Here is a 24,502-nt window from a genome sequence, read left to right as displayed (position 1 = left end):
GAGTGTAATTTTTTCATAGTTAGATGCCTGGCTGACAACTGTATAAAACAAAAACTACACACAATATTCGAAGCACATAGTGCACACTGTGGAAATTTATGACTGTGCGTGAATCCCTCCTAATATTGGTATGATCCGAGCTCAGCGACTGAGCGAGGGGCCGGGGGGAGCTGCTGCCTGTTGGAGAAACGGAGCCAAGCAGACTAAGGAGAGCTGAAGATCGACCAGGTACCAAAAGCAAATCATTCGTACTGTACAAATAATGTAAATATGACGGTGAATCACAAAAGATTGATATCAAACTGATCACTTGACCAATATTACGTTACTTGCTCTTCGAGTGAATCAACAAATGGCGAAATGAAAAGCAGAACAACAACAATGCTGTTTCTTTATAGAGTCTTAGCTTACACATGTGTTTATTTCATATTTTCAGTCGTTACCCTCCGCGGCTAAATAAATCGGTTTCAGTAATGCACTGATATACAAGAATGGGCATAAGGAGCTTCTTTCAAAGAAAAAACTCTGGTAGATGTTATTTTATATATTATGCTTTGTATGTTGTTCAGTATATTTCTATGGAAAACAAGAGGAACTTCAATACACAGCAGTATATTCACAGTTTAAACCAGATACTTACATACAGTGGGGCAAAAAAGTATTTAGTCAGCCACCGATTGTGCAAGTTCCCCCACCTAAAATGATGACAGAGGTCAGTAATTTGCACCAGAGGTACACTTCAACTGTGAGAGACAGAATGTGAAAAAAAAATCCATGAATCCACATGGTAGGATTTGTAAAGAATTTATTCGTAAATCAGGGTGGAAAATAAGTATTTGGTCAATAACAAAAATACAACTCAATACTTTGTAACATAACCTTTGTTGGCAATAACAGAGGTCAAACGTTTACTATAGGTCTTTACCAGGTTTGCACACACAGTAGCTGGTATTTTGGCCCATTCCTCCATGCAGATCTTCTCGAGAGCAGTGATGTTTTGGGGCTGTCGCCGAGCAACACGGACTTTCAACTCCCGCCACAGATTTTCTATGGGGTTGAGGTCTGGAGACTGGCTAGGCCACTCCAGGACTTTCAAATGCTTCTTACGGAGCCACTCCTTTGTTGCCCGGGCGGTGTGTTTTGGATCATTGTCATGTTGGAAGACCCAGCCTCGTTTCATCTTCAAAGTTCTCACTGATGGAAGGAGGTTTTGGCTCAAAATCTCACGATACATGGCCCCATTCATTCTGTCCTTAACACGGATCAGTCGTCCTGTCCCCTTGGCAGAAAAACAGCCCCATAGCATGATGTTTCCACCCCCATGCTTCACAGTAGGTATGGTGTTCTTGGGATGCAACTCAGTATTCTTCTTCCTCCAAACACGACGAGTTGAGTTTATACCAAAAAGTTCTACTTTGGTTTCATCTGACCACATGACATTCTCCCAATCCTCTGCTGTATCATCCATGTGCTCTCTGGCAAACTTCAGACGGGCCTGGACATGCACTGGCTTCAGCAGCGGAACACGTCTGGCACTGCGGGATTTGATTCCCTGCCGTTGTAGTGTGTTACTGATGGTGACCTTTGTTACTTTGGTCCCAGCTCTCTGCAGGTCATTCACCAGGTCCCCCCGTGTGGTTCTGGGATCTTTGCTCACCGTTCTCATGATCATTTTGACCCCACGGGATGAGATCTTGCGTGGAGCCCCAGATCGAGGGAGATTATCAGTGGTCTTGTATGTCTTCCATTTTCTGATGATTGCTCCCACAGTTGATTTTTTCACACCAAGCTGCTTGCCTATTGTAGATTCACTCTTCCCAGTCTGGTGCAGGTCTACAATACTTTTCCTGGTGTCCTTCGAAAGCTCTTTGGTCTTGGCCATGGCGGAGTTTGGAGTCTGACTGTTTGAGGCTGTGGACAGGTGTCTTTTATACAGATGATGAGTTCAAACAGGTGCCATTCATACAGGTAACGAGTGGGGGACAGAAAAGCTTCTTACAGAAGACGTTACAGGTCTGTGAGAGCCAGAGATCTTCCATGTTTGAGGTGACCAAATACTTATTTTCCACCCTGATTTACGAATAAATTCTTTACAAATCCTACCATGTGAATTCATGGATTTTTTTTTCACATTCTGTCTCTCACAGTTGAAGTGTACCTCTGGTGCAAATTACTGACCTCTGTCATCATTTTAGGTGGGGGAACTTGCACAATCGGTGGCTGACTAAATACTTTTTTGCCCCACTGTACACTTTATGGAAAACACAAGAACATTTTATTACTGTACAACATCAATTTAGAGTAAACTTGTTTTGCTTTGGATAAATAAATATCCTTTGAATTAGTTAAATGTCAGAATAAAGAGAGACAGAGCTGTCTATTTTTTATCACTTTCATCAAATTTAGGAGTACATGTACACTTAGTTTATTATTAATTAATAAGAAAACTCCAGACGATTCCATTCTGAGCTGAAGAAGCTTCTGATAGGTTAGCAGAGTCCATGTGAGTAAATTGGTGGCACACCTGTGGATGCATATAAGGCAAAACACAGCCTGTTTCTTTGAAATGGGAAAATCAACCAAAGATGTCAACCAAAACACCAGGAAAAGAACTGTGGAGCTCCATAAGTGTGGCTCAATTTTGAATACAATTGGGTGCCATTTTTGATTAAGAAATACAGATAGTTTCTCCCTTTACTCTTAAAGTTAACAAACATGTTTTTATATTTATCAATCTAAAAAAATAAACATTTAGTCTGATTTGATGTTACAATTAAAAAAGTGTTTTTATCTGAAAAGTGTGTAAATATCTGGTTTCAACTGTATATTTGATGATTGTCAGCACAAAGAGGGAGAGAGAGGAACAGAGAGGGAGAGAGAGGAGAGGGAGAGAGAGAGGAGGAGAGAGGGAGAGAGAGGAGCAGAGAGGGAGAGAGAGGAGAGGGAGAGAGAGAGGAGGAGAGAGGGAGAGAGAGGAGAGGCAGAGAGAGAGAGGAGGAGAGAGGGAGAGAGAGGAACAGAGAGGGAGAGAGAGGAGAGGGAGAGAGAGAGAGGAGGAGAGAGGGAGAGAGAGGAGCAGAGAGGGAGAGAGAGGAGAATGAGGACAGAACAGAGAGGGAACAAGAGCAGGTGAACACCCCCCCCCCCCCCCCCCAAAAAAAAAAAAAAAAAAATCCCACATGCATACTACCTTTAGGGCTAAGCCCCGGGTGTATCAAATGTCTGCCTCCGCCTCTGGCAGTGAGTCGGGTATTTTTTAGCTAATGTTTAAGTTTAGAACCTGCTTTGACTCTAGCTGTCACCATCTGATTTGCTTCAGTTAAATGTACCTATATGTGTGCACTCGCGCAGTGAGAAAACGTCAAGACTGAATGGCCAAGTCGGTTCCTGTCCGTTGGTCAAATAAACGTCTAATTCTTTGCCAGGTAAAACACCAAGTGTGCTCAATCGTCTTCTTTTTGAGCGGCTTCAGTTGTTTTATAAACCTTGTAACTATGCACTGCTCTCAGTCATACCTCCCGACCATGTCCGATATGATTATGACAGGACAACAAAATGACTCGAGCCCTCGTTCTGTCTGCAGTGCTCTCACACAAGCAGGGGTCTGTTGCACCATACTCATTTTTTCCGGCAGTGACTTCTTGTGGCAAAGAAGAGAATTGCATTCTTATGATCAGTTGCCTTGTTCGTCTGGGACAATTAGCCACACACCAGGGACGATTCTAGGATCAAACCACTAGGAGGCCTCAGCCCCCAGTCATAACGTCATCCATTCTGCCTTACAATTATACCAACATATTATGCTGCATGTAAACATAATTTTCACCTTTGCAGACCTGAATGTTACAGGATAAACATTAAAACATATCCAAAAGAAATATCTTTTTTGGATTATATTTCAGTGTTGAACCCTTTCATGCATGAATTATGACAACCTCAGTCAGGATTTTTATTCTTAAGTAGTTTTAGTCATCTTTAGGCATGAAAAAAAAGATTTTTGAACTTCATTTTTTTTAAACATGTACTTTTCAAAGAGTTTGTTACATGTCCACTTAGGTGGACAACCTACGTTTTGACCTATGAATTTGGTATGGAGTGACACATCAGTGTCCGATGTAGTGGTTTAAGTGCAAGTGTGCCATCAACACTGAAACGGATACAAGAAAACAGCCTTTGAATAGCTGTCCACTGTACTGACCACTATGCACGAAGAATGATTCTGAATAAATGATCACAGTTCTTAATATAACTTTTGAAAGTAAGTTAAAGCAAAATTTGTAGTAAAGCAGAAAAAGAGGAGAAACTTGCACAAACTTTAGATCATGAAATCATCATCAATGAATGTGGGCAAAAGAGAAGCTACAGCTTTTGCTGTCTTTGACTTTTGCTCTTTACCTCTAACCCTTTCCATCCCTGTCTCTCATGCAGCTCCTCTGTTTGAGTGCACTAATAGCAACTTGACATCAAGAACACTGGACTTGATTTCACTGTAATCTGCTGTATGATCTCCAACAGAGAAGTTTGGAAAATGTAGCATTAAAAGGGCATGTTGCTTTTAGGGTGGTTGAGCATCCAGAAAAGTAGTGATGTGTCGGTCACGAACGAAACGGCTCTTAGAGCCGGGTCTTTGACATGAACGACATGAGCCGGCTCCTTATCGGGAGCCATGGGGTTTTTTTTCTTTCTCTCACCCTCTCTCTCACACTTTTTTCCGTTTCACTCTGCACGCGAGCCTTGTGCTTTGCCCTGGGAAGAGGGGGGAGGAGCGATAGTTACACTCGCAGTAGCACAGGAACAGAGCAGGAGGGAGAGACAGAGAAAGAGAGCCAGGGATAACAACGTCACATTAGAAAGGTGTAGTAATCATCCACAGCTATTTTCAGTTACGGATGATAAAGGATTCAGAAAGTTTATTCATGCAGGCCTATATGACAGAGAATGTGCATGTTCTTTTTGTTTTCATATTTTATTTATATTTAATTTTGTTGTGGTTTGCAGTGTTTTGTGTTGTTTCACTTAAAATTTGTTTAAAAGGAAAAAGCTGACAATTTAAATAGTTGAAAGTTGAAATGTGAATAGTTGTTTTTTGTATTATATGATTTATTTATTACATTTTATGTGGAGTGAATAAATAAAAGTATATTTACGGTGGCCCCTAGAGACAAAGCACGTACAAGTTTCAAAACAGACACAAACACAACAGAAGTGCTCCAGGATGCTAGGGGGCAGTGTTGAGCTTTTGTTACCCAGTGGCTACACAAGCCAGGAAGTACCAACGACCGGATTTGGTGTGTGGTAGTAACAGGTAAATGAACTTTTTTTTTTTTTTTTGAATATATGTGTGTGCTTGTGAATAAATACACAAACAATACACATATGCGTTCAATTGTGTAATTTAAGTGATCTAGGTAGCTCTGTTTTGGAAGTTCAGTTAACGCTAGAAATGTGTTTTGGAGTTTGGAGGAAATTGTACATGCTTTGTCTCTAGGGGCCATTGTATATATTTATATATAAACATATATAAATAAAACCACTTTTTTTTACATTAGTAATTATTTTTGTGCATAATTTTATATTGTTGTTAATAATAAATTAATTAAAGCAATAAAACAACCTGAAGACCCGGTTCTTTTAGTGAGCCGAGCCGAAAGAGCCGGTTCTCTAAAAGGAGCCGGAAATCCCATCACTATTGAAAAGGGTCTAAACGCGCCAATGCTACAAACTGCGTATTTCTCACTTAATACTCACATTTTTCACACAATGTGAATATTAGGACATCTTTTATATTTGTTTACATTATCTGTGTGATGACTTTGAGCTTTCTGGGTCATTGTTCATGGTGAATCTATTAGACTGAATATGACCAGAGATTTTTGATCAATTTGTTTGTGTCCCTGTGGCCTTCCTTTTATGTCTGTTTGATTGTTCTGTCATTCTTGTTTAAAATAAACAATTATATGACCCAATTCCTGTATCTTCTTGCTGTCTGAATCCACATGGATACCATCAACCCTGTTGGTGCCACTGTAAAATCCAAGCCTTAGGAGGAACACACTCTATACATTAAAACCGTTACAACATTAAAACCCTTATATGGTGTCTGTTTTACAAATTCAAACAAATAGGCGTTCAAATTTGGGATGGTTGTTTTCAACAATGCAACTGTGACCCAGATATTTTTCTATCAAGACAATTAAACTTGATTTTCCGCCATGTTTTTTCTCCTCTCATTAACTGCAGTTACACTTGTTGATTCAAAATTTCCCTTAAAATGCCGTGAAATGACAATGCCAATACTATTAATTATATATTACCTCCCTCAGGACATACTGCATTTTCTTTGGACCTTCATTACTAAGTCAGATATATTTTCCATTTTTGCTTGATATAAGATTTCAGCAGCCTTACTAGGTTCTGGGCTTCCTTTATAATGTTTTTCATTTCTTAGTGTATCAAATGTTTTTAATGTACGACAGGTGTAGACTGCAGCGAGGAGATTGTTGCAGAATGTCATTAGGGCATTATCTCTATGAAATAAGCTGGGCCTTCCCTGCAACAGACCTCAAGTAAATTGTTTAGTTGACTGTGAAGACCGCTGTGGACGTTAACCAAATTGTGTCAACATGACCCATCCCTAAAAAGTTTTATCAGAATTCATTAAAGACTGGTTGAGCTCATTTGTTTACTGACAGAATGACACATGTGCAAACACTACCAAAAACATAACCTGTTTGGCAGATGTAACAATGAATGTGTGATTGATGGAAAGACTTTCAGCATTATTTCAAGTGGTTTAGCAAAGGTACTGTATTAATTTTAGGAATTATAGCCATTAATACAGTTCCCCATATTCAGAGGCTCACAGTAATTTGAAAAGGTGACATAATATTAACTATAAAAATAGTTTTTATGTTTTATTAACTTTTCACAGAGTTGGAAAAAAAAACAACTTTCAGTCCATGACAAGTTCTTAACTGTCTGAAATCTGGAACCCATGAAAGTCACTAAATGCTGTTTCCTCCTTTAGCTCTGTCAGACTACTTTCACTTGCTGCTTGTGTGTGTTGGGGTCTCTTTGACTTCAGTTTTGTCTTTAGTAACTGTCTTCAGTATGAGACTCACCAAGCTCCAACTGATAAAAAACAAACTGAAATGCACTCATGTCAAACTTATATCAGGGCTAACACACGTTTTTTGTTTTGTGTTTTTCTTTAAGTTGTATTATCTCCAAATAGGTTCTTTTCAGCGGTACTGACTGCTCATAGCGTCGACCACAGCAGATATAAACTTCTGCCAGATAGCTTGACTCTGGGGGCTCAGGGCTGACTTGAGTTTGCATGCGATTGTGATAGTGATACAGTCTGCCAACAGCTGTGGAAAAAAAGAGAAAACACCATGAAAACTCTACAAGTGCAAAACGTCACGTATTTTTTTCATGTGGGTTTGAGGAAAAGTGTTGCTTACCCTGAAGCTATCAGGGTCCACTTCGAGTTTCTGAAAATGCAACCGGCTCAGATCAGCATACGTCCGTTTCATGTTGTCCATGTTGTTCACTGCTTTGTCCAGAGCCTTCAGCACCATCCTTCCATGAGCCGCCACTTTGTCGTTTTTCAAAATAGCAGTGATGGTGAAGAGATCTCCAAAAGAACCAAAATATCGCTCAGTCCAGGGGTAGACTATCAAGACTCTGACAATGCAACAGTCAGTGGTACAGGTTAATGAGCATAAACGATACCACGTGATAAAATCTGAACTAACTGGAGAAAAAATCCCTAAATATACAACGTACCCTTAAACAATGGAATATTTTAAAAATAAGAATTTTTCACGATCGTTTTTTCTTTATTTATTTCTTTTTAAACCAGGCATTGAATTTTACTATTACGAAATACCCATCAACTAATTAAATAGCAATAATAATAATAATGTATTGAGAGAAAATTGCCAGAATATTTTTTTCGTTTTTAGGATTTTTTTACGATCCGTTCTTGAACAGTAAAACTTTCACAATCACCTACCTTGCCCAAATTTGTGACCCAATCTCATCGATATCAATTTTTTCCCAGATAGCTTTCACAGTGCTGCGCTCCAGTTCCGTCCACTTAACCATGACCTGAGCGAATTGGATAAACAGTTTTACTTCCTCACTCTGAGCTGCTGAGTGATCAGCTTTTCCGCTTAATGACTGGCAAAAATGAACCAGCAGATGGTATGAGGGTCCTATATTTCCAGCACACTAAAAGCGGACGGATGAGTCTGAGCTACACAGACTACGTGTCGACTATCACTGCAAAACACAATGGAAATGCCCAGAGATGGTATGGCATCAAAATATCCTCACGTAAACATAACCACCTCCCCATCCTGTTGTATCAAGTAATTTTCCAACAGCTGATGAACTTAGATTATGCCATGCTATCATTATCTGAACATTCAGGCTTTCCCCACCCAAATAAATGATCCGCGGGTCCACTTCATATCAGAAACGTATGAAAGTTTATTTCTTGGCCTTAAATTACCCCATTCAATTAAACTTGTTTTAAAAACTGATCAGCTCAATCAGGATTATGGCCCGTCCGATCGCGACAGTACTTATATTATATCCTTCAGTCATTTTTGAATTTCATTCAAGACGTTTTAAAAAAAACAAAAGCATAGCGTTTTTATAATGTTGCCGCTATACGCCTAGCAGTGTTCTTGTGTTATGTTGGGTCGAGGTTATAAACGAATTTTCTGCACTAAAGAAGAAATACTTTTTTCTGAGCTCGCAGATTGACTCGTTGTTAACGCTCTAACTTTAAATATGCGTAAAATGCCTGATAGCTGATGTTCTTCTTTGCATTTTGGAACACTTCACTTACATCAACAATACTTCCCATGCAGCCAGAGAACAACAACTTTGGATCCCTTTCACCCTTTTTTATACGAAAAGCAAAACTTAACAGTAAAGGAAAAAGTCACGAAACGGATTATCGGTGAGGCATACTTGTAATATTTATATTATACTCAAACATATAGGCGACTTCTATTGAGGACTATTGACTGTCCGAGATCTCCTTCTTGATGTTGTATTGTCGGTTAAAAGAACAAGTCAAATGATCGCACAGAGAATGAGTATGATTTGAGGTTTTATTTATTGGTGCATCTGGCAACAGAGTCAAAAAGATATATGATGTCACTGTTGCACATCTTTGATGAACTGGCACTCCAGAAATTTAGTGGTACTGTCTACCCAGGGCAGAAACGACCACGGACAAAAACTTCTGCCAGGCTTCCTGGACCTCAGCGGTGAAGACGCTGGGACCAAACTTAGCGGCAACGCACAGGCTGATGCATTCAGCGAGCACCTAAAATGAGAGAAAGAAAATGCTTAACAGAGTTAATAAACACAAACTAATTAGCTAACCTTTTTCAGGTCCATGTGTGATGATTGTTTCTGGGTGCTGGTGGGGACATACCCTGAAGTTATCGGGATCCACGTGGAGCTTCTCAGAGTGCATAGCGCTCAGTTTGGCGTAGGTCTGAGTGATGTTGTCCAAGTTCTTCACAGCATTTTCCAGACCACCCATCACGGTCCTTCCGTGCTGTGCCACTTTGGGGTTTCCCATAATGGCGGCATTGGTGGACAGGTCTCCAAAGGCTTGGAAGTATCTCTGACCCCAGGGGTACACAATCAGAAGCCTGAAATAAAACCAGAGAAACAATATTAATTTTAGTGCATATAGCATTAATAAGTGCTTCTACATACACAAAGAAACGTGTTGATATATTCGCTTCGGCCAAGTTTCAACATTATAGTAAAAAAAGTTGCATAACAAACGACCACGTTTCTGAATTGCTATGAGCTGCAGGTTACCTGGAGAGGGCCTGGGGACCGATTTCCCCCACATCAATCTTTCCCCACAGGTTTATGATGGCACTGCGCTCAGCATCTGTCCACTCGACCATTTTGACGGGGTGCAAGTCTCCTAGTTCACGAACAGGTTCTCACAAGTTCTCACAAATCTGCTTGTGAATGATTTACTTGAGATTCCCGTTTTTATTCGTTTAACCCGCACCCCCTCCTTCAGTCATCGAAGCATCTGATTGGATAATCTGCGCCCGCCTGTTTAATGACGTGTGTTTTGCGTAAAGCAAATTTGGGCAACGGTCAGTGCCAACCGGATAGATAACGTCATTTGGCTCAGATATTGCTGTCACTTAAAATTACTCAGCTACAAATAATCCATACTATTAGTCAGTCAAAACACACAAAATTGGACCAGTAATATCAGTAATACCAGCTTTTTAACACCTGCTTTTAAATAAGCTAAGATATCATACAGTTTATTTATCCAAAAGGATATGTGCTCTCTTAACTTTAGGAGGGTATTTGTGCTCCTTGTTGGCTATAAAACAACGTGTTTTTATTTTTAAAATATCAAACTCTGACTAACAGTGCAGCCTTTAAATTATGATTTATGTTTAATGCCATTTTTGCTTAGAGCATATTTCTTTTTGCATAAAATCTATTCGCCAGTTGTTTAAAGATTTTCGTGCAGTGCAGCCATTCAGTTTTTCTTTTTCTTTTTTTAAATTGTCAATTGCGTCAATTACGTGATATCACGTAATTGACTGATAAGCAGTTTGCTTATCAGACATGCATTCTGGATTTGATACTTGGGCGTGGCACCATTTGGGTCGACATAAAGACGCACTGACAGATCCAACCAAGCAGCATTTTTTGATCAGCATTTTCCCTTGCATCCCGGAAATTCAAAGGCAGTCATGAGTCTCTCTTCGAAAGACAAGACCCTGGTGAAGACCTTCTGGGCCAAAGTCGAGTCAAAGGTCGCCGAGATGGGTGGAGAAGCTCTGGGCAGGTAAGATCTAATTTTAAAGTAGGGATGACACGGGCTTTTTTAAGAGGGTGGGTTTTTCTTTATTTTTTCTTTGCTTTTTTTGTAACTTCTTCGTATTTCCTTCTGCTGTATTTTACAGGATGCTCGTTGCTTATCCTCAGACCAAGACCTACTTTTCTCACTGGGGCGACCTGAGCCCTAACAGTCCGCAGGTGAAGAAGCATGGTGCAACCATCATGGCAGCTGTGGGAAAAGCTGTCAAGAACATTGATGATCTTACCAACCACCTTAGCAAGCTCAGTGAGCTGCATGCCAGCCAGCTCCGCGTGGATCCTGCCAACTTCAAGGTAACAAAATATTGCGACCTTTAAACCTACCAGAAATTATAATCATTATTTGTGCACGTACTTTAGTTTAGATTGTGAGCGTTAAAAAACTAAAAAACTAAGTGAATGTAGGGATGTCTGAAGTGCCTGATTTAATCTAATCTGCTGTTTCTGTCACAAACACAGATCCTCACTCACAACATGATCTTGGTCCTGGGCATGTACTTCCCTGCGGACTTCACCCCGGAGGTTCACGTCTCCGTGGACAAGTTCTTCAATAACGTCGCCTGGGCTCTGTCCGAGAGATACCGCTAAACATCAAGACAGAAGCTACCAACGTGTGGCATGAATGTCAGCAACCCTCATCATATGTGGGGGCTTGTTCAATAAAATTCACAAACATAAGAATGTCTATGTGTCCATTTATTCAAGCTTTTGTAGAGAAGAATACGCTCATTCCCACAGGTTACAACACAGATGAAAAAACCCACACACAGTATGAAAAAATAAGCCATGTTTTAAGTATGTTTTTTAATTCTGGCACGTCATTTGCCACAACTTCGATTCCGTTTACACTGTATGCTCGTTTTCAAACATCAGAACAAAGTCTCTGTGGCCACAAAGACCCCATAGTCCATCTAACATGCAATAACCAAAGCAATACATGCTTTCCGTATATCATACTTGGATCACATCACCAGTGACTGGTTTCTCAGATGGTTCAGCGAACAGGTATCAAAATCTAGACTGCGTGCCAACGTCGCACCGCCATATAGCCAAAACTCATACAAGTCACAGATGTGTTTAAATGACCAGTGACAGACCATTCAGAAACAGCGACTACAAGTCACACATTTAGACTGTTTTTAATGGTGTAGCTTGTGTTCAGCATGAGTATGAGTTTGGACATGCACACTGGCATAGCTGGACTGGCCATCGGGCGTACCGGGCATATGCCCGGTGGGCCGCTGGCGATTTTTTGTTTTTATGGGCCGATGGATTTTTTATTTTATTTTATTTTTAGGAAGGGTATATATAATGAAAGGTGTTGGATTGGCCAATTGGTCATGATCGACTCTGGGCTGGACCAATTACAGCCGAGGAGGCCGAATGCACCCGCCCCCTTGTTTAGCAATCACGTGATTTTCGCGCGTTGCATGCCGGGAACTCGTGGCAAAACAATCCAAGTACCGCATCAAATGCAAGCATTTGCAGCACCGCAAAACGTTCATTCTCCGGTTCCAATACCTTCTTGTTTTTCTTTGCCGCACAAAAAAGGAATGTACAAAACGAAGGAGAACAATGCCGGTCCGTACAAAGACAGACTCGACGAAAAGACAAAGAAAAGATACGAGGAAAAATCAAACCAGTGAAAGGTTCAGACCCTTACGAGCACACAGAGGGACAAAATACGTTAGCGTGCTGCCCAACTTTCACTACGCTCATATTTATAATTACACGTTCTTGGAGTGAGTGCATACACTCATGAAGTTTAGTAACTTCAGGTCACTGCAACAAGCCCAGGAACAGTTTACTGACGGATGGGTACAGGACCTTGAAATGCACCGTGTAGAACGAAAGACCATCGTACGAACAAAGGTAAGTTTACCAGTCTCACAAATCGTCTTCATAGATACACATTCGTTAACTGTTTATTAATAGGACCTTTGAGCTCAACGGTAATTAATTAGTAGTGGAAATAATTTCTGGTAGGCATTACAGAAATGTAGCAGTGACAATAATATTGTATGTTGTAATCGCACTGGACAATTAGTGATACAAAACAACTGTTTTATCCTGTGAATAAACGTATATGTTTTTGTCAATGTACCATAATAACAGAAGCGAAACGCAATATTGTGTCAGGACAATTCACTATTTATGCACAATAAATAAAGGAGCATAGCGACAATTTCTGTTCAGCGCCAGACTTGCTTGTAACCTATATCACCAATTATGTTAAGAAAAATGATGTATTAACGACTAAAAACTCTGACCTTTGTGGAAATGCTTGGAGCAGACTAACATGTGAACTGGAGTGTTCTGGGACGTTATATTTGGTATATCTAGACCATCCGTCGGCTCTTACTTCGGAAACATGGCTTAAAACATTTCTCTTCAAGGACGTAATCCGATTAAAAAAAAAAAAAACGATCGGCTTCCCGTGGCTGTCATGCGACCGGCTGTTGCAGTTAATAATACAACAGCTTCTTGCCATTTTTTGTGTTTCTTTTTATCGCTGTGTAACTGAGTTCAATTGAAAGCCTGCGTGCGCTAGTACGTCTTGCCACAAGTTCCCAGAACCCTTTGCGGTTTTACCCCTGAATGACGTCACATTTTCAATCTTTATCCTGGTGGGCCGGTCTCTAGTCAAAATGCCCGGGCCGATTTTTTTGTCCCAGTCCAGCCTTGCACACTGGGCACTCTCGGCGGTCTGAGTGAGACGCTGAAATTCAATTATCGGGGCATGGGTACAAGTCACACACAGACATAAACAGAGCACCACCACCATTACCTGTGCACACAGTAGCCTGTATTTCATCTGCCTTGACCTGCAATTGTAAGGTGGGCAAGCACATGCGTCACAAGCAGTTCTCCTCCCAAAGCGCTGACCGCTGACCCACCGGTCCAAAACTTGTGCATACAATACTTTATGAGTATTTTTTGTTTCTGTGGTTTATGCCAATTTATGACACAGAACAACGTAGTCAAAGCTGAACGACACTGAACCTTATTGAAAGCGAGAATTCGGCTGACACCGCGAAGGGAAGCTGCCAAATCGAGTTGTTTTTGCCAAATTTGTTGGTTTACCAAATGAAAGAGCAAAAACAGAAACGCTTTATCATGCTATATATTTTTTTTTAATTCAAAGTCATTTGCATCTTAAACTACTGTCTCTTTCAGAACAGTGACATTTTAATAGTGATTTATTTTCTAGTTCTTGAAAAATGTCTGCGCGTGCGTGTGTGTGTGTGTGTGCGGACTTTCCCCCAACACTATAAATGAGCTCACGCATACTATAGCAGAAAATACATAGCTTGAGCAGTACAGATTTCTTTATTTAAACCTCATTAAAACATGATTTAAAAACAGAACATGTGATGGTCCTCTGCAGCTCTCTAGTAGTACTGCCTCCTCAGGGAGGACACCACCACTGCCAGGAACTTCTGGAAAGCTGCATGGACCTCAGGAGTGAAGTCTTTACCCAACTGAGCAGCAACCACAATGGCCAGGAAGTCACCCAGAAGCTGCAGGACAACACAACATGCATGAAATAAATCATCAAAAAACACACACACACACACACACACACACACACACACACACACACACACACACACACACACACACACACACACACACACACACACACACACACACATATTACTTGGGATGCAGTACCATCATTTCTGCATTGCTTACCATGAAATTGTCAGGGTCCACCTGCAGTTTCTCAGAGTGCAGCGTGCTCAGCTCTGTAAATGTGGCCTTGATGTTGTTCTTCACAACTTTTTCCAGACCTTGCATTACAACCTTCCGTGAGCAGCAACTTTTGGATTTGATGTGATGGCAGCAGCATTGTAGAGGTTTCCAAAGCCAGCGAAATACCTCTGAGTCCAGGGGTACACAATCAAAAACCTGAGGAAACAAGAACATTTGGATAAATCACATTTCTAAAACAAAAGTATATGTTAATGCACAAAATGTGCCCTCTTATATTTGTAAATTTACATACAAGCATAAAAACAGCTTTATGCCGATGATCTTACCTGGAAATAGCTGCTGGGCCAACGACTTCATAGTCGATCTTGGAAAAGATGTCCTTGATTGTGGCTCGCTCGAAGTCTGTCCATGCAACCATTTTGCCTTGTTGACTGTTGCGCATATCCTACTTTGGTCGGCAGGTCACCACATGCAGCTTATAAAGGAGCCATTTTGCTCCACCCAAAGATATGTAGCTGGGTGGAGGTGGGCAGTGGGATGACTTGTAATACTTCTTTGCTGAATGAGTATTAAAAAGAAGTAACAAAACAGCTTTTAGACTTTTATAACCCCTGTTAGATAATGCATCGGTCAAGCCGCTTCTGTGTAACGCTTTGCAGTTCTGTTTAATTTCCACCATCAAAATGAATCAAAAAGAAGTTTTTGTAAAGATGGAAATTAATTTTTTTAATCAAAGGTTTCCAACACTGATAAGGAAAGCTGTAGCATTTTTTTTTAATTAGATTAAAAGTATATGGTGTTGGTTGTATGATTTAATAAGTGATAAGGCAAAAAATGGGGCAAAATGTATTAATTCTGAAGCAAACATGATTTTGTTTGTTTTTTTAATCAAATAATTCAATTTGAAACTTGTGCAGAAAACTAGACTCTATTATAAACTTCCACTAGTTAAAAGTATTTCCCATTTGACTCCGATATTAAACAAGTGAGCAAATATGAAGCCACGATGGCTAAAAATTTCAAAAGTTGGAATCCGTGTTTCTTCATTCCCACCCACTGTGATACAACACTGAACAACAAACAATAGATCGCATCAAAACATTTCACTGGCTCTCAAATACAAGTGCATAGTTTTATATCTTTGTTATGAGTTATCCTGAACTTATGAAGATTTTATTTTGTAGTCTGTTTATCTCATGGGAGGTGTTTCGTATCATTTTGAACCTGTCCAAACACCAGTACCTTATCTGTGAGGTGGGTCGGGTGTGTGCATTTCCTGTTTCGTGTATAAAAACCTCCACAGTTTGAGCTGAACACAGCAACTCCAACCAGAACAGCAACAACATGCAAGATGACCAGTCTTTCTGCAAAGGACAAGAACACAGTCAAAACCTTCTGGGCTAAAGTGGCTGGCAAGGAGGAACAAATTGGCTGTGATGCTGTCTCCAGGTAAATATGGCCCCACACTGCCTACAAAAACCTGCTCCTGCATTTCAGTCTTTTACTCACTGGTTTGTTCTCTTACATTTTTATCCAGGATGCTGACAGTGTACCCTCAAACCAAGACTTATTTCTCCCACTGGAAGGACCTGAGCCCCGGCTCTGCCCCGGTGAAGAAGCACGGAGCAACCGTGATGGCTGCAGTTACTGATGCTGTCAGCAAAATTGACGATCTGACCGGAGCTCTTCTGAGCCTCAGTGGGCTGCACGCCTTCACTCTGAGAGTGGACCCTGCTAACTTCAAGGTACAGATCATTATTAAATCAGGACAGCATTTCTCAATGTAATTTTTATCCATGTTGTGAACATTAATCCAACCAGAAATTAAAATCTAACTCAGCTTTCATTTGATCCTTGGGTAGCTGGTTGATCTGAAATGATGATCTCTGGTTACCAATAAATAAATAAAAAGTACATTCATTTCAATGTGATCATCATCTTTCCACAGGTTCTGTCTCACAACCTCCTCGTGGTCCTGTCCACCATGTTCCCCGACGACTTCAGCCCTGAGGTCCATGTGGCTGTGGACAAGTTCCTGGCTGCTGTGGCTCTCGCCCTGTCTGAGAAATACAGATAAACTGCACACAGGAGCAGAGGACTGCATTATGTGCTTTCATACGTACTACTACTCTGACTTTTAATAAAACATTGAATGCAATCAAAGTCTCATGGTCATTAGTGTGGTGAAGATAGTCTTTTACTGTGAGCACATAGGAGGAAAGAGGGTTTAAGATAAAGAAACATTAAAGTTAAAGCATTCAGCTCATGCTGAAGGGTCAGTTTCAGAACCGCAGAAGCCTTTTTTTTAACTTTGTATTGACTGCACTGTTTTAAATATAGAATACTTTTTACTGTGAGGACATAGGAGGAATTGTGTCATTACTATAAAGGTACATAACAGACAAATTCCTTCAATTTCTGTGATTATTTAATTGCCAAATTCCCAAATTTAATTCTTACATACTTAAGGCACTGACTGCACCAATGTTGGATCCAAAACTGTAAAGAGGTAAACAGGCTTACAGACTTTGTGAATACAGTTTGACAATAGAAAATATTCCCTCTGCTAATACGATGTTTTTGGAAGGTGGTGATGCTGCATCTCAGAAGGCATTTTTACAGGTCTGTTCAGATAAATAGAGAATGTTCCAGTGAAAGCTTCTCCAGTTTAACTTTGACCTATTATCCCAAATTTTGTCATCCTACCATTAATTAATACTTTCAGTTTCAGAGTTTCAGTCATGTTTCAGAGCTCATCACAGTACAGACATAGTTTTAGTGATGACTACAAATGATCTTCTTATGGCTTCAGACAGTGAACTCATGTCTGTGCTTGTCCTGCTAAACACGAATCTACTATTAATACCTACAGCATCCTCTGATCTCTGTAATAAAATATCATGATCAACTCTATCAAATGTGCTGCTTTGCTTTATCTATCCATGAAGTCAGATAACACAGTTAGTTAAATTGCAGGAATCTCTTAAAGACATAACGACCTGTGTGACCTCGAATTTTCTGCTTCTAAATTCATATAACATAGAGGCTATTGTACTCAGCTGAGGCTATTGTAATCTTAGAAATATGTTGTCTAATCAGATATTTACTCTGAATGGCATTTCCTTGGCCTCCAGTAACACTGAGGAGTCTTGGAGTTGTTTTGACCTGAATATTTCCTTCAATGGGCACATTAAACAAATATATAGGACTGCTTTCTTCCATTTGCGGAATATCACTAAAATTAGAAACATCCTGTCTCAAAGTGATACTAAAAAACTAGTTCATGCGTTTATTACTTCTAGGCAGGACTACTTTAATTCATTATAACCAGGATGTCTTGAAAACTACCTGAAAAGCCTTCAGTTGATCCGCTGCAGCGGGAGTACTGGCAGGGTGTAGAAAGAGAGAGCATTTTTCACCCACACTGGCTTCTCTTCATTGGCTCCCTGTTAATTCCAAAATGGGAATTAAAACCCTTTGCATTACATACAAGGTATAATCAGGCCTCTTAACTCAAAGACCACACAGTACAATAGAGAATTTCACTCTCAGACTGTAGGGTTACTTGTGGTTCAGAGCATTGAAAACAGATTGGGAGTCAGAACCTCCAGTTTTCAGGCCGCTCTTATAGGAAACAGCTCATAGTTTTGAAAAAAAAGAAAAAAAAGAATTGAAAGTAAATTTGCATCCGAACTCAATGTGTTTTGTGCTTTGCACATTTGAGTGTATCCTGTCAGGTTGTGCAGTTTGGTCTTGATAAGAAGCATGATTAAGAAAACATGTACAGCCACATCTTTAGGAGATCTTTTAACTCAGTATGTAGTCAAAACGTGGTTTTTTTAATGTTTTTTTTTTAAAGGACTATCGCGTCAGCCACACAAGTTGCGTACAAACCTGACTATCCTGGCAGGTTGGGCAAAAATGCCCCTTCTGTCATTAACACGAATATAGTAACACTCATTACCATGCCACGCCACCTCACCTCACATCTCAACTCTCAAGTCTAACCCTTAAGTTTATATTACACTAAGTGTGCCACATAACAACAGATGGCAACAAAGAACCATATAGTTAGCTTTTAATAAAGTCTACTATATATACTAACAGCGCCAAAATCGCGCGTTTTACGCATGTGTCTCTCCGGAAACAGCTTGACACCTAAGATCAGCGAGAGGCAGCTGAAGGAGAACCGATACACGTTTTAGATATAAGGGCGAACCCCTCCTTTAAAAATCGTTGGTGAATGTGTTTGGATAAATGCAGGTGTGTGACCTTTGATAAAACCGATGGCTTAGCAGAGGCGCATTTATATTTGGCTTGTCTTATTGCAAACTATCCCATCGTACAAAACCGGAAATATGTGTGAAACAGTTCACATACACATCACACGTGCAGAAATATTATTTACTTATTATTTATTTTACTTGTTTCAGTTTTGTTCTGCTTTGTTTAATCACACTTTCAGCATTATTGAAGATACGAAATATGATCGGCTTTGCTAAATACTTAGGGTGAGAACTCAGTGTATCATTCCAGAACATCATTCCGTATTTTACCATCCCACGCTCGTTCTGATAATCCACTAAATGGACAAAAAGCGCTGGTTCTCATTGAATTCGAGTGTTTTTAGTGTCTTTGTCATATGTTTATAAAACCAAGCATCTAGCCAGTCAGTTTGCCTCTACAAACATTTGTGAAACAATTGGTGGTACGACAGTTTGTGAGATTTCGTTCCTTCCACATATTCCTCGATTAGCTGTAAGTGTTAATACGGCAAAGTAAAAGTGTTTAGGAGTCACTTTGTGGCAGAGCAAGTAAAGTGCAGAGCAGAGTGGCCGAGTGCTGAGGCGCACAGTGCCTAAAAGTCATCAACCTTCTGGTGACTTGATAAATGCAGAGCTCCATATCTCCTCCTTTTTTATCATTAGCACAAAAACGAAATCAAACAGAGATAATGCGAGGCTTCAGATCTTATTAATCATATGAAATGGTGCATATGATGGTCACTGTAATGACATCCCATCATCTAAAATCAGTCTTTCCTTAATTGCATCTTCCATTGCTCTGTGATTTTCTTTCCACAACTGTACTTCTTTTTTATATTTTAATAGCAAGTTATTATTTTATTACAGCCCCCTTTTCCCACTGCTGTAATTGTTAAGATTCTGAGTAAATAATTCGAATTTTTTACTAAAGACAGTGGGATATTTGCAACTCTTTTGCAAACTCAATTAAAGCCAACACAGTTATCCATCTGTATTTTAATTCCTGACTTGTCCTATTTATCCTTATTACTGTACCCATAATTGATTTCATGTTACATCAGTCATCTGGATCAATTATAATTAAATAAGCAGTTACTTGTTTTTGGATGTTTGCAACAGTTAATCAAATCAAATCAAATCAAATCACTTTTATTGTCACATCACATGTGCAGGTACATTGGTACAGCACATGTGAGTGAAATTCTTGTGTGCGAGCTTCACAAGCAACAGAGTTGTGCAAAATACAATAATGTAAACAAGCAAAATACAAGAATGGCTACATCTGAAACTAATAAATATATGTACAATATATAATAGTATATGCATTTCTGGATGTGTATACTAAATATTTTTCTACGTGTGTGTGTGTGTGTACACATATTTTACAAATTAAATAGAGTAAACAATGAATAGAATATATAAAATAAATAAAATATACAGAGTGAGACGTGCAAAACAGTGGCATTACTGTACAGTATGGAGTGCATAATGTTAAAGTTCCAGTAGTGAAGCTGAGGTGTTAAGAGCCAAATAAAGCCACATAATTAATTTTGTTTCTCTCTGGTGCTAGTAAGATCATAATTTTTTATTATTATGATCAGATTAGGTTTTTTCACATACTACTGTGAGCAAAGAATCATGACTGGACTTTCTGAAAGTGAGTTATTTTTCAAAGAAAATAACAAATGAGTAAGATCTTTTTTAATCGACTGATCCATGCTACTCGTCTCAAACATTGTTTATAACATCATTCTCATAGGTGTTTTCTACAGTCATTGGTGTGGACTAAAGGAATATCATAGAGTTATGCTTATGTTCTTAGAAACTGTGGCCTGTGCTTATATGGATGAAGGCTGCATAAAAGTTATGTTTCACTGCTAGGCCTGAAGAAGCCTTACAGACAGCAATTTGACTAGTTATGCTCTGTAGGGCCACTGAAATAGACCCACTGTAAGATGTTGCCCATTTTGATAAGTCTTCTGCTTAAGTAAGCATCTTAAAGATATTTTCATGAACCTGTTTCATCACAGCGTAGCTGTGCTTTAGCCAATTTCTGCCTTTACAGGGAGTGCAGAATTATTAGGCAAGTTGTATTTTTGAGGAATAATTTTATTATTGAACAACAACCATGTTCACAATGAACCCAAAAAACTCATTAATATCAAAGCTGAATGTTTTTGGAAGTAGTTTTTAGTTTGTTTTCAGTTTTAGCTATTTTAGGGGGATATCTGTGTGTGCAGGTGACTATTACTGTGCATAATTATTAGGCAACTTAACAAAAAACAAATATACAGTGGGGCAAAAAAGTATTTAGTCAGCCACCGATTGTGCAAGTTCCCCCACCTAAAATGATGACAGAGGTCAGTAATTTGCACCAGAGGTACACTTCAACTGTGAGAGACAGAATGTGAAAAAAAAAAAAAATCCATGAATCCACATGGTAGGATTTGTAAAGAATTTATTCTTAAATCAGGGTGGAAAATAAGTATTTGGTCAATAACAAAAATACAACTCAATACTTTGTAACATAACCTTTGTTGGCAATAACAGAGGTCAAACGTTTACTATAGGTCTTTACCAGGTTTGCACACACAGTAGCTGGTATTTTGGCCCATTCCTCCATGCAGATCTTCTCGAGAGCAGTGATGTTTTGGGGCTGTCGCCGAGCAACACGGACTTTCAACTCCCGCCACAGATTTTCTATGGGGTTGAGGTCTGGAGACTGGCTAGGCCACTCCAGGACTTTCAAATGCTTCTTACGGAGCCACTCCTTTGTTGCCCGGGCGGTGTGTTTTGGATCATTGTCATGTTGGAAGACACAGCCTCGTCTCATCTTCAAAGTTCTCACTGATGGAAGGAGGTTTTGGCTCAAAATCTCACGATACATGGCCCCATTCATTCTGTCCTTAACACGGATCAGTCGTCCTGTCCCCTTGGCAGAAAAACAGCCCCATAGCATGATGTTTCCACCCCCATGCTTCACAGTAGGTATGGTGTTCTTGGGATGCAACTCAGTATTCTTCTTCCTCCAAACACGACGAGTTGAGTTTATACCAAAAAGTTCTACTTTGGTTTCATCTGACCACATGACATTCTCCCAATCCTCTGCTGTATCATCCATGTGCTCTCTGGCAAACTTCAGACGGGCCTGGACATGCACTGGCTTCAGCAGCGGAACACGTCTGGCACTGCGGGATTTGATTCCCTGCCGTTGTAGTGTGTTACTGATGGTGACCTTTGTTACTTTGGTCCCAGCTCTCCGCAGGTCATTCACCAGGTCCCCCCGTGTGGTTCTGGGATCTTTGCTCACCGTTCTCATGATCATTTTGACCCCACGGGATGAGATCTTGCGTGGAGCCCCAGATCGAGGGAGATTATCAGTGGTCTTGTATGTCTTCCATTTTCTGATGATTGCTCCCACAGTTGATTTTTTCACACCAAGCTGCTTGCCTATTGTAGATTCACTCTTCCCAGTCTGGTGCAGGTCTACAATACTTTTCCTGGTGTCCTTCGAAAGCTCTTTGGTCTTGGCCAAGGCGGGGTTTGGAGTCTGACTGTTTGAGGCTGTGGACAGGTGTCTTTTATACAGATGATGAGTTCAAACAGGTGCCATTCATACAGGTAACGAGTGGGGGACAGAAAAGCTTCTTACAGAAGACGTTACAGGTCTGTGAGAGCCAGAGATTTTCCTTGTTTGAGGTGACCAAATACTTATTTTCCACCCTGATTTACGAATAAATTCTTTACAAATCCTACCATGTGAATTCATGGATTTTTTTTTCACATTCTGTCTCTCACAGTTGAAGTGTACCTCTGGTGCAAATTACTGACCTCTGTCATCATTTTAAGTGGGGGAACTTGCATAATCGGTGGCTGACTAAATACTTTTTTGCCCCACTGTATACCCATTTCAATTATTTATTTTTACCAGTGAAACCAATATAACATCTCCACATTCACAAATATACATTTCTGACATTCAAAAACAAAACAAAAACAAATCAGCGACCAATATAGCCACCTTTCTTTGCAAGGACACTCAAAAGCCTGCCATCCATGGATTCTGTCAGTGTTTTGATCTGTTCACCATCAACATTGCGTGCAGCAGCAACCACAGCCTCCCAGACACTGTTCAGAGAGGTGTACTGTTTTCCCTCCTTGTAAATCTCACATTTGATGATGGACCACAGGTTCTCAATGGGGTTCAGATCAGGTGAACAAGGTGGGCATGTCATTAGTTTTTCTTCTTTTATACCCTTTCTTGCCAGCCACGCTGTGGAGTACTTGGACGCGTGTGATGGAGCATTGTTCTGCATGAAAATCATGTTTTTCTTGAAGGATGCAGACTTCTTCCTGTACCACTGCTTGAAGAAGGTGTCTTCCAGAAACTGGCAGTAGGACTGGGAGTTGAGCTTGACTCCATCCTCAACCCGAAAAGGCCCCACAAGCTCATCTTTGATGATACCAGCCCAAACCAGTACTCCACCTCCACCTTGCTGGCGTCTGAGTCGGACTGGAACTCTCTGCCCTTTACCAATCCAGCCACGGGCCCATCCATCTGGCCCATCAAGACTCACTCTCATTTCATCGGTCCATAAAACCTTAGAAAAATCAGTCTTGAGATATTTCTTGGCCCAGTCTGGACGTTTCAGCTTGTGTGTCTTGTTCGGTGGTGGTCGTCTTTCAGCCTTTCTTACCTTGGCCATGTCTCTGAGTATTGCACACCTTGTGCTTTTGGGCACTCCAGTGATGTTGCAGCTCTGAAATATGGCCAAACTGGTGGCAAGTGGCATCTTGGCAGCTGCACGCTTGACTTTTCTCAGTTCATGGGCAGTTATTTTGTGCCTTGGTTTTTCCACACGCTTCTTGCGACCCTGTTGACTATTTTGAATGAAACGCTTGATTGTTCGATGATCACGCTTCAGAAGCTTTGCAATTTTGAGACTGCTGCATCCCTCTGCAAGATATCTGACTATTTTTGACTTTTCTGAGCCTGTCAAGTCCTTCTTTTGACCCATTTTGCCAAAGGAAAGGACGTTGCCTAATAATTATGCACACCTGATATAGGGTGTTGATGTCATTAGACCACACCCCTTCTCATTACAGAGATGCACATCACCTAATATGCTTAATTGGTAGTAGGCTTTCGAGCCTATACAGCTTGGAGTAAGACAACATGCATGAAGAGGATGATGTGGACAAAATACTCATTTGCCTAATAATTCTGCACTCCCTGTATACCTTAAAGCAAAAATAAGAGCCTGTTTTGTGATCCCTTTACTCAATCCCTTGAATATGCACGGGCACAATGTAACATCAAAGTTTGGATGATTCAGATCTTGAATTTTGGGGCCCTTTAAAGGCCCAAAATTTAAATATAGAATCTGCAGCTCATTAGCCCATATTGAGCTATACTGTCACAGAGAATGTTTAGCATTACTGTACACATTACTGTACGTGTTTTCTCTGCCCAAGTCAGAATGAACTGTTGAGTATACTGCCATATTATTAATGTTATGTACACTTGATGTTGGACTATACCAAGAAGAATACCAAGATACTAAAAATACATCCCAGTACTGAATGCAAATTATCATATTTTTAGACTATCAGAAAGTCTTTCTTTA

The 24,502-nt window shown here is 40.2% G+C and overlaps 4 protein-coding genes and 1 pseudogene across 5 annotated transcripts; 2 read left to right on the top strand and 3 right to left on the bottom strand.

Moving 5' to 3' along the window:
* Window positions 1-6,863: 6,863 nt before the first annotated feature.
* LOC146671894 (hemoglobin cathodic subunit beta-like) lies at window positions 6,864-9,052 on the bottom strand. The gene is made up of 3 exons (XM_085404308.1): window positions 8,018-9,052; window positions 7,464-7,686; window positions 6,864-7,370 (listed from the first exon to the last, which is right to left on the bottom strand). Exons 1-3 carry the CDS (start codon window positions 8,107-8,109, stop codon window positions 7,242-7,244), a joined length of 444 nt encoding a protein of 147 aa, XP_085260434.1. The 5' UTR covers window positions 8,110-9,052; the 3' UTR covers window positions 6,864-7,241.
* A 62-nt stretch (window positions 9,053-9,114) lies between these two features.
* LOC146671893 (hemoglobin subunit beta-A) lies at window positions 9,115-10,024 on the bottom strand. Its single transcript, XM_085404306.1, has 3 exons — window positions 9,856-10,024; window positions 9,458-9,680; window positions 9,115-9,346 (listed from the first exon to the last, which is right to left on the bottom strand). Exons 1-3 carry the CDS (start codon window positions 9,945-9,947, stop codon window positions 9,215-9,217), a joined length of 447 nt encoding a protein of 148 aa, XP_085260432.1. The 5' UTR covers window positions 9,948-10,024; the 3' UTR covers window positions 9,115-9,214.
* Window positions 10,025-10,701: 677 nt separating this feature from the next.
* LOC146671892 (hemoglobin subunit alpha-B-like) lies at window positions 10,702-11,571 on the top strand. The gene is made up of 3 exons (XM_085404305.1): window positions 10,702-10,861; window positions 10,980-11,187; window positions 11,353-11,571. Exons 1-3 carry the CDS (start codon window positions 10,767-10,769, stop codon window positions 11,479-11,481), a joined length of 432 nt encoding a protein of 143 aa, XP_085260431.1. The 5' UTR covers window positions 10,702-10,766; the 3' UTR covers window positions 11,482-11,571.
* Window positions 11,572-13,914: 2,343 nt separating this feature from the next.
* LOC146671891 (hemoglobin subunit beta-like) lies at window positions 13,915-15,974 on the bottom strand (annotated as a pseudogene). Its single transcript, XR_014911514.1, has 4 exons — window positions 15,853-15,974; window positions 14,937-15,168; window positions 14,590-14,805; window positions 13,915-14,414 (listed from the first exon to the last, which is right to left on the bottom strand). The product of XR_014911514.1 is annotated as a hemoglobin subunit beta-like (transcript).
* LOC146671890 (hemoglobin embryonic subunit alpha-like) lies at window positions 15,903-16,773 on the top strand. Its single transcript, XM_085404309.1, has 3 exons — window positions 15,903-16,059; window positions 16,148-16,355; window positions 16,559-16,773. Exons 1-3 carry the CDS (start codon window positions 15,962-15,964, stop codon window positions 16,685-16,687), a joined length of 435 nt encoding a protein of 144 aa, XP_085260435.1. The 5' UTR covers window positions 15,903-15,961; the 3' UTR covers window positions 16,688-16,773.
* Window positions 16,774-24,502: the final 7,729 nt, after the last annotated feature.

The sequence above is a fragment of the Rhamphochromis longiceps genome, linkage group LG4, assembly GCF_057381845.1.
Source record: "Rhamphochromis longiceps isolate RC_006_pf linkage group LG4, R_longiceps_female_GT1.1, whole genome shotgun sequence".
Lineage (NCBI taxonomy): Eukaryota > Metazoa > Chordata > Actinopteri > Cichliformes > Cichlidae > Rhamphochromis > Rhamphochromis longiceps.
The sequence above is the reverse complement of the archived record's forward strand: the minus strand, read 5'-3'. Positions and strand labels throughout refer to the sequence as shown.